The sequence below is a fragment of the Sceloporus undulatus genome, chromosome 7 (assembly GCF_019175285.1).
Source record: "Sceloporus undulatus isolate JIND9_A2432 ecotype Alabama chromosome 7, SceUnd_v1.1, whole genome shotgun sequence".
Lineage (NCBI taxonomy): Eukaryota > Metazoa > Chordata > Lepidosauria > Squamata > Phrynosomatidae > Sceloporus > Sceloporus undulatus.
The window spans coordinates 26,778,763-26,794,339 of record NC_056528.1 but is presented as its reverse complement, the minus strand read 5'-3'; the positions used below and the strand labels follow the sequence as shown (position 1 = coordinate 26,794,339).

Genomic DNA, 15,577 nt, shown 5'->3' with positions numbered 1-15,577 from the left:
AAAGACGTTGTAGGGGGGATAATTAAATATAGGGGGGGTCTTTCCTAGGAGGAGGGAGAAGGGGGAACCTGAGGAGAGGGCCAAGGGGACATTTTTGGGAGGGGGTCCAAAGGGAAAGAGGGGCTATGGGATTATTGTGGGGTTCCAGGGAGGCAGAGGGGCTTCTGGGGGACCCCAGGAGACTGATGTGGGGGGGGTTGAGTCTGGGGGAAGAGTTTTGGGGGGGCAAGAAGGCTAGAAAATGGCTTGTTGAGGGGTGTCTAGAGAAGAGAGATGAGGCTGCTATGGTTAGTAATTGTGGCAATGAGTCCCACTGTTCAATGGCAGAGGCAGATGCCATTTCCTTATCCTGGATATGTAACCTCTCAGCTTCACTGGATGATCTTGCTTGAATGTATGTGTGTGTGTGTATATATATATGCAGATTGTGACAGTCTATTATCATAATAGTCTACTATCATAGTCTTATTTCTTGAGATATCATGATGAAAGACAGCCTGAGTCTTCTTGGTGCATCAGACCCAACATGTTTCAACAGCAATAGCAACAGCATATTTTGCATGTCTATACCACTGAATAGTGAACTCAGCACTCTCCAAGTGGTTTACAATCTGTATATTTCAGCAACATATAATCTCATTCTGGAAGAGGGAAGGGGTGAGGCTTGGCATTGCAAACTGGGTTTGCTATCATTGGGGGCAAAGAGGTAGGGAGAGATAAATAAAGATGGGGTTCTGTTTTCCCTATCCTAAAGGTTTGTTGTCGGGGTGAGAGGAGCAAGGGGTCATTTTTGGGGGTCACAACCTGTCAATGAGGAAAGGTGTGGGGAGAATATTTTGGTGGGGAGGGGAAAGACCAGCTTCGGAAGCAGGTTTGTTTCTGGAGGGAGAAAGGCCAAGGAAAGGGCCCTTGGAGAGGGGGCCCCATGGAAGAGATCCCACCTCCCTTTGGAGCAATCACATGGGGGCATCATTGGAGGCGGAGGACAGAGACTCCATCCAAAGGTGGAAGCCAGAGAGGATGCTGCAAAGGTATCACAATATAGGCAAGTTGTGTGTGTGTGTCTGTCTGTAAAAGGGTATGTAAACTTGAGGAGGGGGCTTGTGGCTGGGAAAGGGAGTGTGAATCTTGGCTTGTGGGGGAGGTCTGAGTGTTTTTCGGGGGACCCTCAGAATGGAGAAAGCAAGACAGTTGTGTGTGATACTATTGGATGGGAAGAAATCTTACTTTGGAAATGGTGAGTGAAGCTTTAAGCAAGCTGACCAGGCGTCCTCCTTTTCCAGGGCATGCCCTCCATTCCAGCCTTCGGTCCAGGAGGAATTCCAGAATGCCCTCCATTCTGAGCATGACTAAGAAGCATGAACTTAAATTTATATACAGGGTGAGAAGACATGTCCTCTTTTTCCAGGGCATGCCCTCCATTTCAGCCTTCTGTCCTAGAGGAATGCCAACCTGTCTTCCATTTTGAGCATGTCTAATGAAGCAAGAATTTATATTTCGATGAATGTTTTTAGTTTTTGTTTTCTAATATCCTGTTTTTCCCCCCTGGAATGTCTTGCATTTTGTGGTGCCTTGTCCTCCTTTGCGGTTCGGGCATCTGGTCCCCCTGGCTTCAAGGGGCTGGTGATCTCGGTTTAAGCAGGGTAATCCTTTGGTTTTTGGATTGTAAACCATGTAGAGAGTGCTGAGTTCATGATGAAGCGGTATGGAAATGGAAAGGCTATTGCTGTTGCTAACCCTCCACTCCCAAATCTGGAATGGGGCTGGATAGGAAGAAGGCCAAAAAATAGAAGGGGAGAGTCTGAAAATTGAGCCAGGGATGTCCAAATCCTAAAGGAAGAGGAGATGGGAAGAGGTAAAGATTGAACCTTAAAGGGTCTGAATGATGGAGGAGGTGATGAATACGGTGTTTTGTTTTGGAGCGATGCTGAATGAGAGCAAAGGATGCTTCTTGAAGAGTCTTAGAGGAGCAAATTTCTTGGTGATGGGGGAGAAAGTTCCAGAAAAAAAGAGGGGGACGATGGATTTGAAAAAGGAGGAAAGCCTTGCAAGGAAGAGAGGAAACCCAAGGGAGGGGGGGCGAAGGAGGAAGGAAAGAAAGATCTGGATATAAAACCTGCTGACAGAAGAGGGGAGGAGGTGAGAACTCCTTGAATGCTGGGAACAGAAAATTGGGGCGGGGGGAGGTTAAAATCAACTTCTGGGTGATGCTGGGGATGAACCGGTGGAAGGCATTAAAAAGGGGAGCTGGAGAATTGCCCATGAGGGGGTTGAAAGGATCCACTTTGGCTGAGGTGGGGTCTTCTTTGAGCACACTGAGGCAGCTGGGGAGTGTTGGCACCGGGGTGGGTGTGGTATCTGCAGAACCAATGCATTTGGGGTTGTATTCTGTATTTTCCTTCCCTTCCCTCCCCTCTTTTTCTGCATGCGTCTTGCATAGCCCTCCTTTGCAGAGATGGGGGGGGGGAAGCTGCAGAGTTGGCGGTGAAGGTTCTGGAAGCCTCTTCAGGCGGATGGGCTGTCCTTTTTTTGGGCCAAGTAAAAAAGCGGGGGGGGGGGGACACCTTTAAAAAAATAAGGGGGGGGGGACGATTTTATTTCCCAAGGTGACCAAAATCTCTCCTTCTCCTTCATCTCAAATAGAGGATTCTTTTGCAAAGGTGGACAGATGCATTCAGAAATGGCCATTTCGTCAGAGCAGCGATGGGAAATTGTGAGGATGTGAAGTCTCGGGAATAGATTCAGGGTATGCACACATAACACACACGCACACAATTAATTCTCTCTCTCTCACACACACACACACCACACATGAGATTTCATCGTCACCTTCTTCTGGAGTAGGAGTGCATCAAGGCAATGGATGTTCGGAGAGGTATTTTTGTGTCCTTTTAACCCTGGGGAAGTGGGAGATGGTTGACCGGAGAGAAAATCAGGCTGGAAACCAAAAGATTTGTTGGTTGAATGGAAGGTTTGTTTAGAGGAGATCTTCATGAAGGGGGAGGAATCAGAGAGGCAGTTGGCGGTTTGGTTTCAACCCATTTCATTGGTGCAAGAAAGTGGGATACTTCACAGGGATTTTGAAGGAAAGGGTCATTAAAATTTTAGAATGGGCTTGAACTCGGCAGATTGCCATTGAAATTAGGGCTGTAAAGAAATCTTGGCTGATCAAGGAACTTAGATTTGATTGAACTTCCTCAGATGATGCTTATACAAAGGCATACCATTGGTCCCTCCAGCCTGAGACAGTCTACTCCCGAGTAGCCCCAGCTCTCTAAGATGTCTTCTTTAAATGGAGATGCATGGGACTGAATCTGGGCAATTTTTGCGTGTGAGTTTTGTTCCATATCTGAATTATGCTCCTCCCTGATTAAAACTGCAAAAAACCCTTTCCCAACCTGCATCCCTGCTGGACTACAGTTCCCACCATCCCCAGTCAGACCAGATCATCCTGCCCATCCGCAGGGTACCAGGTTGGGAAAACAATTGTTTTGAGGGATAAATAAGTATGTCCCCTTGTTTTTTTTTAGTTATGCAAACCCTGGAGTCTTTTAAAACATTGCTTTGTGATTTACTTTAAACCAATTTTGGCTTGTTTTAAAAATGGGAAGTGATCCATGCACACATTATGAATTAAGTTATATGTCTCCCTATCAGTAGGAATTGTGCAGCCATTCGTCTGTCCCCCCCCCCGGGTCAAAACACACTGCAGAAATAATCCAGTTTGAGACCACTTTAACTGCCCTGGCTCATTTCTAAAACTGGAACTGTAGTTTTGTGGGACATTTAGCCATCTCTGTCAGAGAGCTCTGGAGCAACAACAAACCTTAGGCCTGTTACAGACTGCCAAAATAAAGCTGCTTTGGGTCTCTTTGGAGGTATGCTATTTAAATGATGCCTGGGTCCTAAGAGTCCGGAGGTCGCGCTGAAGCCACACTCCATTCCTAAGCACTGGAGTGAAGCTTTGGGGCAGCTTCCGGATTCTTAGGATGCATGCATCATTTAAACAGCATACCTCCAAAGAGACCCGAAGCAGCTTTATTTTGGCAGTCTGTAACAGGCCATAGTTCCCAGAATTCCCTAGCACTGGGTAGTTAAAGTGGTCTCAAACTGGATTAATTCTGCAGTGTATTTTGGCCCTATGTAGCAGATTCAAGGGAGGGAGAGGTGAAAATTGGAAGCCAGGTAGAATCTTGGAGTTGGAAGGGGCCACAAGGGCCATCTCTTTCAATCCCCTGCCATGAAGAAACATGCAATTACAACATTCCTAAAAGAAGTAGAATAGAGACAGAAGAAGCAGTGAGAAAAGACGGGTGGGTTATAAATGGAAGACACCATTACTTAATCACCTAGGCCTGTTCCAGACTGCCAAAATAAAGCTGCTTCGGTTCTCTTTGGAGGCATGCTGTTTAAATGATGCATGCATCCTAAGAATCTGGAAGCTGCACCAAAGCTGCACTCCAGTGCTTAGGAATGGAGTGTGGCTTTGGCGCAACCTCTGGACTCTTAGGACCCATACATCATTTAAATAGCATACCTCCAAAGAGACCCAAAGCAGTTTTATTTTGGCAGTCTGTAACAAGCCTACTTTATATATCCGACTGTAAGTCGACCTCATGTATAAGTCGAGGACAGGTTTTGGGGCCAAAATTATGGATTTTGATCTGAGCCGTGGGTAAGTCAAGGGTAAAACTTAGAGGCATGTAACAAAGAATAGAAAGGATGAAGCTAAGGAAAACGATGCCAAAGAACTTACAAAATTCTGGCAGGCATAACATATTGTGCTTTTCCAATCCAGGCATTCAAAAAGGTCAGAAGTGGACAGAGTAGAAAGGTTGTTGCTTCTTTTAGGCGCTCCTGGAACGGACCAAGCTCTTGCCTTTCACCCCTCTACTCAGAGAAAGAGAGTGGTTTCTTTTTTTGACCCGTGGATAAGTCAACCCAGTTTTTGGGGGTCATTTTTTAAAACTAAAATATCTAGACTTACATATGAGTATATACAGCCCTAAACAAAACCTTGTGATTGAAGCAGGGTAACAGTAGCCTTATTTGCAAACTTCCTTATGCTTTTAATTGAGACTTGTATGCATCACAGCAGGTGCCTTAGAAGAAACATTCTCTGCTTTGTGACAGTGAAAGGACCATACCTCCTGCCTCTTCTAGTCTACTCTGGCAGTGAAGGGGGAATGCCTCTTCTCCGTGGCAATGAAGAGATAATGCCTCCTCTGTTCTCTTCTGTGACAGTAAAGGGAGAATGCTTCTTCTGCTCTGCAGACTTGATCCAACAATTTCTGAAATGCCTTGTAGATCTGCAGTTTCATCAAGTTGCACAGAGGGAATGTTATGAGTGGTTTCACCTGCAATGAGAAGTGGTGGGTGTCATCACAGAATTGAGTATTCAAGTTTAGCAGGTGGCTTCACCTTCAAGTTTCTATCCTTCAAGACCTCAAAGATAAATGAACTGTATATGCAGGTTGCAGAATCCAGTGGTTCATTTGTTGCGGGAGTGTATGTTCCCTCTTCTGGTACACTCTCTCTCTGTGTATATGCGCCAAGAATGGGAAAAATTTAGCTCCCCAGATGTCTTTGGACTGCAGCTTCCATCCTTCACCATAAACCATGTTGACTCATCTTGATGGGAGTTGTAGACTAGAAACACCTGAAGGACTGGAGCTGTCTGTTCCTGATATATACCCTTTCTGTTGAAACAGGTTGGATCTGATGCACCAAGAAGACTCATGCTCTCTTTCATCATGATATCTCAAGAAGTAGACTATCATAGTCTACATAGATAGGTAGAGAGAGAGAGAGCGAGAGAGAGCAAGATCATCCACTGAAGCTGAGAGCTGGGAGATCCAGGACAGGAATATGGCATATGTATCTGCCATTGAACTGTGGGACTCATTGCCACAATATGTAACAATAACAGCCAACTTGGGTGGCTTTGAAAGGCAATTCAATGTGGGAAAGACCATCAGCGGCTACTAGTCAGGATGGCTATAGCCTATGAATTGCCTCTGTTATCAGTGTGGTTTGTTTGTGAGATATGATGCAGTTGCAGTCCTAGTGAACATTCATGGGCAATTGCTTGGCTACTGTGGGAACAGACTGTTGGGATAGATAGGCCTTTGGTATGTAGGAAGAAGTGTTATTGGTGAATGCGGTCTGATTCTAGAATTGTTTTCATTCTGGATCCTCAAGCTGATGCATCTTATGACAACCCTAGGGTCTCCTTGGCAAGATTTATCCCCTACGGCCTTCTTTTGAGGCTGAGAGAGTGAGATTTGCCCTGGCCATTGTTCAGTGCTCTAACTACTACATCACAGCGGTTCCTGACTCTTGAATGCTGTCTATAAAGACTTGTCAAGCTGAGCTGCTGTGTCTCTGGCTGTCTCTTTTCCCCAGTGGTTCTCATCCAGGCTGATCCTGAGTATTAAGCATTCAAGCTTTTTTGGAAAGGAAAAGCTGGAAAAGAGAAGCCACTGGGCTTGATCGGTCATCTGGGTCTAATCGTCTTACGGAGAGATTTTATCCATGACATGCAAATACAACAGTTCGATGCCACTGTAACTTACATGGCTCCATCCTACAGAAGTCAGGGATTTTAATTGGGGGTGGTGGTGGTAATTTGTCATTCTCTTCTAGGGTCAAGTGAAGTAGTTCAGGGGAGTGAACTACAGCTCTCTGTCAGATAATCCTAACCACAGATCTACAGCTCTAGAGCCACCATTGTTAAAATGGAATCAAACTACAATGAGTCCTTTGTATCCTGGAACCGAACAAAGCTGGGGTTTGGTTCCAGGAATCCCCCCAACCCACCCCATGGATACCAAAGTGCATGGATGTTCAAGTCCCAATGTATACAATGGCATAGTAAAATGGTGTCCCCTATAGAAAATGGCAAAATCAAGGTTTTCAATAAATAAAAATTGAAAATATATTGAATATTTTCAAATCGAGGATGGCTGAAACCATGGATATAGAGGGCTAACGGAATTAAAATTCAACCACTGTGATTAAAAGAAGTGGACTAAGCCTCTTTAGCAGAGAATTCTGTGTCTCTCTCCAAACTACAAATCCCAGGGTTTCATAAGATGGAGGCCTATCAGTCTAAGTGGTTCACGAATGCTGTGATTATGTAGTGTGGATCCACACCAGGACTGGGGGGGATAAGTGGTCCTTCAGATGTTGAAATAAGACTCCCCTGAAAAGATTAGACATATCTGAAAATATTAGAAAGCATCTGGAAATTATGAAGCCGTGGAAGGAAAAACAATTATTTTCAGGGGAAAATGGAAAATTTTGGGAAAGCTGTGTTGAATCCCATTTTGGGAGAAAGGCAGAATAAATATACTAACAACTCTTAAGTATTGTATTCAGTCTAACAGAAAATTTCTCATCCATTTGCCCCCCCCCCCCAATTTTCCCAGGAAAAGAATGGCTTAGGAAAAAACCAACACTTTCTATCTCTAATGGTTTCTGGTTTTTATTCAGGCCTTCCTATCTCTAGGCAAGACCTGTTTGGCAGCAGAATCATCTCCCTCAGAAGCTCATAGAATCACAACATCTTAGAGATGGAAGGGACCACAAGGGCCATATTCCTTCATTTGGGAGTTTTTGAAAGAAAGATTTACCGTAATAGTCGCTGCTTAACAGTGGATTCCTAGATTGCTCCTAGAGTTCTTTCCAACTCTATGCTCCCATTCAAAGGGGACTAATGGGAGTTGTAGTTCAGCAATACTGGAGGACTACCTATTCTCCAAGTAAGGGCTGTTCGACAGTGGAATGCACTCCCTCGGAGGGTGATAGAGTCTCCTTCCTTGGAGGTCTTTAAACAGAGGCTGGATGGCCATCTGTCAGGGATGCTTTGATTTGGATGCCCTGCATGGCAGAGGGTTGGACTACATGGCCCTAGTGGTCTCTTCCAACTCTATGGTTCTATGATTCTAGGGACCTGATTAGTTTGCAGATGTCCTATTTTGGTCTGAACTCATCTCAAACCCTCCGTATTCTCTCCCTGCTGGTCCTTTTTCTCATTCCTTTGCCACTTTCTTTTCCAGCAATGACCTCCAAGGCCAAGAAGCGGGTGGTGCTCCCCACACGCCCTGAGCCTCCCAACACGGATCAGATTATCGAGGATGTGCAGCGCGCTCAACCCAATGACCCTGTCTTCGTACTGCTGGCAGAACCCAGCGAAGGTATTGAGAACCTGCCCTATCCGTTACCTTGCTGTGTTTTTTAAAATCTAAACCTTGAATCCCAGGGTGGGAGAAAGGCAGGATAAATAAAATAAAATAATAAATAAGATGGTAGATGATGCAGTCGATGGTGGGAGCTTTCCATCTCTTTCACTGATGGAGTCTAGCATCTCCTCTCACAGCCAGTGATAGAGTTTGGCCTTCATTATCCTTCATCTGGTAATGAGATTGAGATCCCATTACTGGACATTTGAGGAGCCATTGGGCCAGAGTGCACCCTGTCGACACAAAACAGATGGAAGGTGGGCTCCCAAGATGTATCCCAAGTGCAGAAGCAAACAATGAAAATAAAAGTATGCAAGCATGACCCATTTCCTCCCCTCCCACAGCTGATTAAAAACAGAATAAAATTCAGTCCTCCAATCTGTTGTCAGCCTTCATATCTTTTTCCAGCCTCAAACTGTTAGGCTAAGGCAGAAAATATCCAACAAATGGACTCTATCACACCACTAGACAACTGTCATTGCTTGACCATGATGCTAACAAGGGCTTAGAACCCCTCTGCTTAGTAGCAAAGGGTTAGCTCACTACATCATCAATGAGGCATTACAGGATAATGTGGCATGTTCCCAGCAGTGACACGTTTTGCCATTATGTTACTGTGATCTTGTGGTCTCATCCAAAGGTACAATAATGAATTTCTCTGTCTTTGCCCCCCTCCCTCCTTCCCCCAGATATGCCTACTCCAGTCAAAAATGAGGATCCAGAAGCCAAGAGGGAACGCCTGTACCGGCTGACTCAATCCTACGTCGAGATGAACCACCGCCTTCAGAAGGCTTGCAGTCTGCTCAAGGAGAAGTGTGAGGAGCTCAAACTGGCCGGTGCCACACTGGAGCAGGGCATTTTGGAGATGAAGCAGAGGGCCTTGTGAGATACTTCTGGGGGCTGGGGGGTTGGGGAGGCAGGGGTGACTGCAGTCAACCAAGAAAAAAGTAACCCCCAAAAACTTAAAAAGAGGAGTCGAGAAGCATTTTTTCATGCCATGCTTGAAGCAAAAGACTTGCCAGCCCATGATGTGATTTCAGCATGCGTCAGCTTCACCTCTTCAACACTGTCTGTGTTTTAGGTTCTGTGAATGTGTGCCAAAACCCAGCTGCCTGCTACAAGCCTCTTGCGGGCCATGCTGTGCTTGCCACCAAGCGCCCAGTCGTGCAGTTCAGCTCATCCATTTTGTCTTTTTCAGATTGACAGGGTTTGGTTCTGCCCAGGCCTGTCCTTCCCTTCTGTGGTCCTCTTTGTATAGACGTAAGATGAAACACCATCGTTGGGTGGGGTTGGGGACTGTGGAATTCAACAGAGGTATTTTCTTTCTGTCTACTTATTTAGTTTGGGACCACTGGACTTTGAGGGTAAAGGGGTGGAGAAGAGAGTGGGATTAGCTGCCTTTTTGCACCCAATTGGCAGCTGTGGGTTTGCCATGATCTCTTGTCCTGTTGTGATTTCTCCTTCTGGTACTGCCTAGAGGATGACCCCATTGCCATTGTCAAGATCCTGGGAACACAGGTCCCATGGGTACATGGAACACTAAGACCATATGGTGGGGAGGCCGGTCCTCGCCTCTGCCAGTGCGGTCATCCAGTCGAGTCAGGTGGGCCATCCTTCTCCTGATGCCCTGCTTGTTGAATTTCATGGTGCCAGCATATGGCATCTTAGACCCTTGTCCACGCCATCCACCAAAAGGGAACCAAAGTCATCCTGGTTTACATGGACATCTGACCGGAGCAGATCCCACCAGCTTTGGGGCACTTGGCCGGACTCAAGTATGACAAGGATTTTCAAGCAGAGGTTACTCAGCAGCTTGCAAAAGTCCAAGCCTTGCACCCAGGCTCTGGGTTCTTCTGGACTGGCCAAAACAAACAAAGTGGGCTTTTAAAGGACATGAGGGAGGGGCAAGTGGAGGCAGCTTGGTTGTGACATTGTGCCCCATTGTTGGAAATTATTGGATTCATTTGGTATTTTAACATAGGCCCCATCGTGACGTGGGTTTGGTGAATGTGAACGGATCCCAGTAGACTTGTGCCTAGATTTGTAGGAAGGATTGTTTGAGTTTCCCAAAAAATAATCCATACATGAAGAAAGTGTTAGGTGTTTAGGGGTGGCAGGGAGGTGGGTGAGAAAAGGAAGGGGAAAGGGAATGTCGTTCATTGTTTGTCCTGATAGCAAGAGTGAGAAAATGTTTACACAGAGAAAAGCCTGCTGGTTGTTAACTTAAATTTAATTTAAGGAGACCTTATTAAAAAGCAGTTTTTGGACAACTCTTTATTATGCGTGGCCTGTTTTGGTGGTTTTAGGGAGTTGTACAGATGTGTGGGTTGAATCTTCCCTAAATGGCAGCATCCAGAACTGTTTGGACACATAAAAAAAATAAGGGCCATCAGTTGGAAATAAGGTTAGGTTTTTTAAAAGTGGAGTGGAGAAATGTCCATGTGGCTTCCGTATTTTGCTTCTTTGGCTCCCAAAGTCTTCTGCCCATCCCCCAATGCCTCCACATTTTAAAAAATATCAGGGGCAATTTAAACCCCAAAACATGCAAAATGCCCCCCCAAACACATAGAACCACCCCCAAATCCCTCCACTTTCATTTGTGTCGTTTCCATAATGGTGACAGGAAGCGATGCAAAATGGGGGGATGGAATTGGCCTCCAGCCCTTGCTCAGCCACCCACGCCTGAACTACACAATTGTTGTGATGTTCATGCTGCATAGTCATCTGTTCATTACCAAAGCCTTAGGTTTGCCCTACGTCTGAAACGACTTGAAGGCACATAACCAACAACTCAGTAAACAAATAAACAAACAAAAATCTTGTATATAGCAGCAGTCTCTAAACTGGTTTCTTCCAGACAGGTGGGACTACAACTCCTATCCTCCCCATCCATCATGTGGATGGTGCTGATAGATGTCACTGTCTTAATGCATTCAAAGGGTGGTCAGCTGCTAAAGGGTCCAGTGTTAGGACCAGCAAAGAGTCTTGCCTATCACCTGATCCTTCTTTTTAACTGACGGTGCCAGGGTTGGAATCTAGGACCATCTGCTTACTACAGTCTTTGGCAGCAAAGGGATCTTTCCCAGTACTTCATCCTTTCAAACCAGAGAACCCAAGCACTAAACCTTAAACTTCTAGACCCAAGGCAGGGTTACTGCTAGTAAAGTCCCTCAGTTCATCATAGGGCTGCCAGGTTTCCAAGATGCCAACATGAGACAGCTGGGTACCAGCTCAAAACTGGACGGGGCCAAACAAGGCAAGTTAGGTGAGGTTAGCTCAGATCTTGCAAGAGCAAGGCTCTCGTGAGATCTCTAGGATCCTGCAAGATCTCAGATCTCACAGGAACTTGGGAAAACAATGCAGATATCATGGCCTCGTTTTAGGAAGGATATAGAAAAGTTGGAGTTTGTTCAAAGGAGGGCAGTGAGGATGATAAGAGGCATGGAGCACAAAACGTAGGAAAGGCTGAAGAGAAGGCAAGGGTGACACAATGACCCTCTTTAAATGCCTCAAAGATCATCACAGAGAGGAAAGGGGCAGGTTTGTTCTCTGCTGCCCCAGAAAGGTAGGGCCAGATCTAATAGTTTTAATCTACAGGAAGGTAGATTTAGATTGACCATGAGAAGGAGCTTCTTTGATGGCCAGAGTGGTTAGAAATGGAACCAGTTCCCTGGAGAGGTGATGGGGTCTCTTTCTCTGGAAATCTTCCAAAAGAGGTTAGGGATGCTCTCGCTGGAGTTCCTGCACTGAGTGGGGGGTTGGACATATGAGGGGCCCTTCCAAATTTGTGGCTATGTCCACCACAAGAAGATGAGAAGGTTAGTCTGCAAGTGTGCTGTTCAGCTGAGCCCAAACGAAGAGTAGTCACACCAGGCATGGCTACAGCTGAAGGCCCTCCAACATTTGGGTATGTAATAAATCATTGCTGTGTACAGAATGTACAGTGGACCTTTTTGTATTAGTGAGCTTCCTGTGAACACTTCCTGTGGATTACTATATCCCATATACATACATACATACAGTAAATTTTGTTTATTCAAACAATCCATCATTTCCAAACATAAAAAAACAATAGTCAAATCAATCCAAAATACAAACATAATAACACTCAAACCCACACTTTATACCTTCTTACCTCTATCCTTCTTTACTTTTCCCTTCACTCTCTCTGTTCTCCCTACTCTATACTTCTTTCCTTGTACCATCTTAATCCTTACTCTTACCTTCACGTCCTAACACCTAACTACACTCCTTCTACCTATCTTTTTACCTACCATTAACTGTCTTCAACCTCCAGTTTTCTTTAGTATCATCATCACTTCCTTCTCTCTGATATTTTTCTGTTTCGATGTATCCCCCATTTTTTAAAAAACAGATTTTATCTTTTCAATACACTTGCTACTGTCACATTATAAATTATATTCAACTATCAATTATCATTTATTCCTATAACACTGACCTCACTACAAATACAAAAGCATACCTTCCTTTCAGCAATTACTGCCAAATATTCCTAAATCTTAATCGTATTCTTATTCTCTTACGATTACATTCCTTCAAAAATTCAAAAACCAATTGCCAATCATGATCAAATTTATCTGTACGTTTATCCTTTAAAATCTGTGTTAATTTGTCCATTTCTATTACCTCCAGCAGCTTCATTGACCATTCTTCTAAACTTGGGTGTATCCCATATTATTCAATGGCAACGCATGCATGCAGATGCTCTGACGTGTCTATGTGCATGTCGCTGCCATAGAAGAAAATGGGGCATGACCATCCATATATTTTGCCATCCACGGAGGAGCCGCCTTGTCCGGGGGCGTTCTAGATGTCCTCATGGTTCCTGTGTGAGACTCGGTTCACCTAATCTCCCTCCTGGACACAACTGCCGTTGAATAACTGTGGCCAAAACAGGCTCCAATGAGTCTGAATAAAAGCATTCCAATATCTCTTCTGGAGCATTCTCAGAGATACAAGCGGCAACAGATTCTTCCTCAGCACAGGATTCCCCGAAAGCTGCTCTGAAAGCTTGCTGTCCGCACATTGGCAATCGTTAATTCTGCATCTCAAGTTGGGTTTCCCTTCTAAGAATCACTCCTGAAAGGATGCCGTGATGGACCAGAGCGTGGATATACAATTTTAAAGTGCGAGACATACTTCTCAACATTGGTATTCAGTTCCTTTACTTATAAAGACTTCCGTTATAAAGAGAGCTGAGTCTTCCTTATCCGCGATTCCAAAATCGGAAATATTCGAAAATCCAGAATTGTCCACATAGTTGGGTGAGATAATGACCCCTTGGCTTTCTGATGGTGCAAAGTGCACCAACTTTATTTCATGTGCAAAGTAATTAAAAATGTTGTGTATAAAATTACCTTCAGGGTAAAGTGTATACGAAACATCAGTGAATTTCATGTTTAGACGTGGGTCCCATTGCCAAGATCTCTTCACATATGTGCAAATACTCCAAAATCCATATATATATACATACACACATTCATCCCTACATATTTGCGGCTTTGATTATTCACAGATTTGATTAATATGTTCTCTCTAGGAATATCTAGGTCCTCCAATGCAACTCTATGGTCAATTTTAATTAAAACTTGCACTGAAAGACCAAGAGATTCCTAGAGAGAATACTCCACTACTACTACTAGTAATAATAATATTTATGTATATTCTGCTTTTTTCCAAAGGAATCAAAGCGGATTCTATCCAATAGGAACACATTAACATTTCGGTCAGATTACTAGGCCTTTGTAGCTCCTCCATTGCAGTTCTATGGCCAGTGTCTGTCGGACGCTGACCACAGAGTTGCCCTGGAGGACCTAGAGGTTCCTAGAGAGGACACTCTACTAGGCCTTTGTAGCTCCTCCATTGCAACTCTATGGTCAGTGTCTGTCGGACGTTGGCCACAGAGTTGCCCTGGAAGACCTAGAGATTCCTAGAGAGGACACTCTACTAGGCCTTTGTAGCTCCTCCATTGCAACTCTATGGTCAGTGTCTGTCGGACTTTGGCCACAGTTGCCCTGGGGACCTAGGATTCCTGAGGACACTCTACTAGGCCTTTGTAAGCTCCTCCAGCGCAGTTCTGTGCTCAGTGTCTGTCGGACATTGACCACAGAGTTGCCCTGGACCTAGAGATTCCTAGAGAGGTGTCCTCTCAGATGTCCCCATGCCATCTGATTTCTCAGTCTACTTTGGGTCCCTCCAGGAGTCTCCATCTTTGGAGGTTCTTAAACAGAGGCTGGATGGCCATCTGTAGGGGACATCTGAGAGGACACCTCTCTAGGAATCTCTAGGTCGTCCAGGGCAACTCTGTAGTCAACATCCGACAGACACTGACCATAGAGTTGCACTGAAGGAGCTACAAAGGCCTAGTAGAGTATTTCTAGGTCTTCCAGCGCAACTTTGTTAAGTTGACCATAGAGTTGCACTGGAGGACCTAAATGTTCCTAGAGAGGCTTCCTCTCATGGCTCTGTGGCCATAATCTAGAAGTTTATTCCTGACGTTTCGCCAGCATCTGTGGCTATGGGTATCTTCGGAGTGTTTTGCTTTGTGTTTGTGTTTTTTCCACATTCTACCGGAGTCCTTCTCCCTGAACCCCAGCGAATGCGGAGGGACCACTGTGCGATGTGTATTGGACTTGTTCTCCTCAGTGAGCCATCTCGTGCCCCTCAGGACCAAACCGGAAGCCGCTCTAGGACGTGCCCTCTATGACCATGACCGCTATAAACACTAAACATATCTCCTCGAGAAGTCCCCACTTACGTCGTCTATGCGGGCGTTCTAGGCGACACACTCTATGGTGGAGCCCGCAGGACCAAACCGGAAGCCGCTCTAGAAGGTAGCCTCTATGACTATGACTGCTATAAACACTAAACACTTCTGGAGAAGTCCCCACTTACGTCGCCTATTCGGGCGTTCTAGGCGACACACTCTATGGTGGAGCCCTCAGGACCAAACCGGAAGCCGCTCTAGGACGTGGACTCTATGCGGTAAACACTAAACACCTTCTCGAGAAGTCCCCACTTCCGTCGGCGATGCGGGCGCTCTAGGCAGCACACTCTATGGTCGAGCCCTCAAGACCAAATCGGAAGCCGCTCTAGGACGCGCCCTCTATGACTATGACCGCGAAGGGCGGTAAACACTAAACACCTTCTCGAGAAGTCCCCACTTCCGTCGGCGATGCGGGCGCTCTAGGCAGCACACTCTATGGTCGAGCCCTCAAGACCAAATCGGAAGCCGCTCTAGGACGCGCCCTCTATGACTATGACCGCGAAGGGCGGTAAACACTAAACACCTTCTCGAGAAGTCCCCACTTCCG

General features: G+C 45.5%; 1 protein-coding gene across 4 annotated transcripts; it reads left to right on the top strand.

Annotated features, from left to right (window-relative positions):
• The first annotated feature begins 975 nt into the window (after positions 1–975).
• Positions 976–10,518, top strand: C7H19orf25 (chromosome 7 C19orf25 homolog). Of its 4 annotated transcripts, none has more exons than XM_042480155.1 (3): positions 976–1,045; positions 8,061–8,198; positions 8,933–10,518. In XM_042480155.1, exons 1-3 carry the CDS (start codon positions 1,021–1,023, stop codon positions 9,127–9,129), a joined length of 360 nt encoding a protein of 119 aa, XP_042336089.1. In that variant the 5' UTR covers positions 976–1,020; the 3' UTR covers positions 9,130–10,518. The 4 variants fall into 4 exon arrangements, with proteins under 4 accessions (XP_042336089.1, XP_042336092.1, XP_042336091.1 ...); XM_042480158.1 differs by lacking the exon at positions 976–1,045 and adding an exon at positions 2,270–2,294; XM_042480157.1 differs by lacking the exon at positions 976–1,045 and adding an exon at positions 2,594–2,746.
• The last annotated feature ends 5,059 nt before the right edge of the window (positions 10,519–15,577 follow it).

Bases quoted from the DNA above. Each gene is read 5' to 3' on its own strand.
- C7H19orf25 (XM_042480155.1), top strand. From the start codon at position 1,021: ATGCTGCAAAGGTATCACAATATAG. The intron at 1,046-8,060 runs GCAAGTTGTGTG...TTTCTTTTCCAG, and splicing joins GCAAAGGTATCACAATATAG to CAATGACCTCCAAGGCCAAG. The intron at 8,199-8,932 runs GTATTGAGAACC...TCCTTCCCCCAG, and splicing joins GCTGGCAGAACCCAGCGAAG to ATATGCCTACTCCAGTCAAA.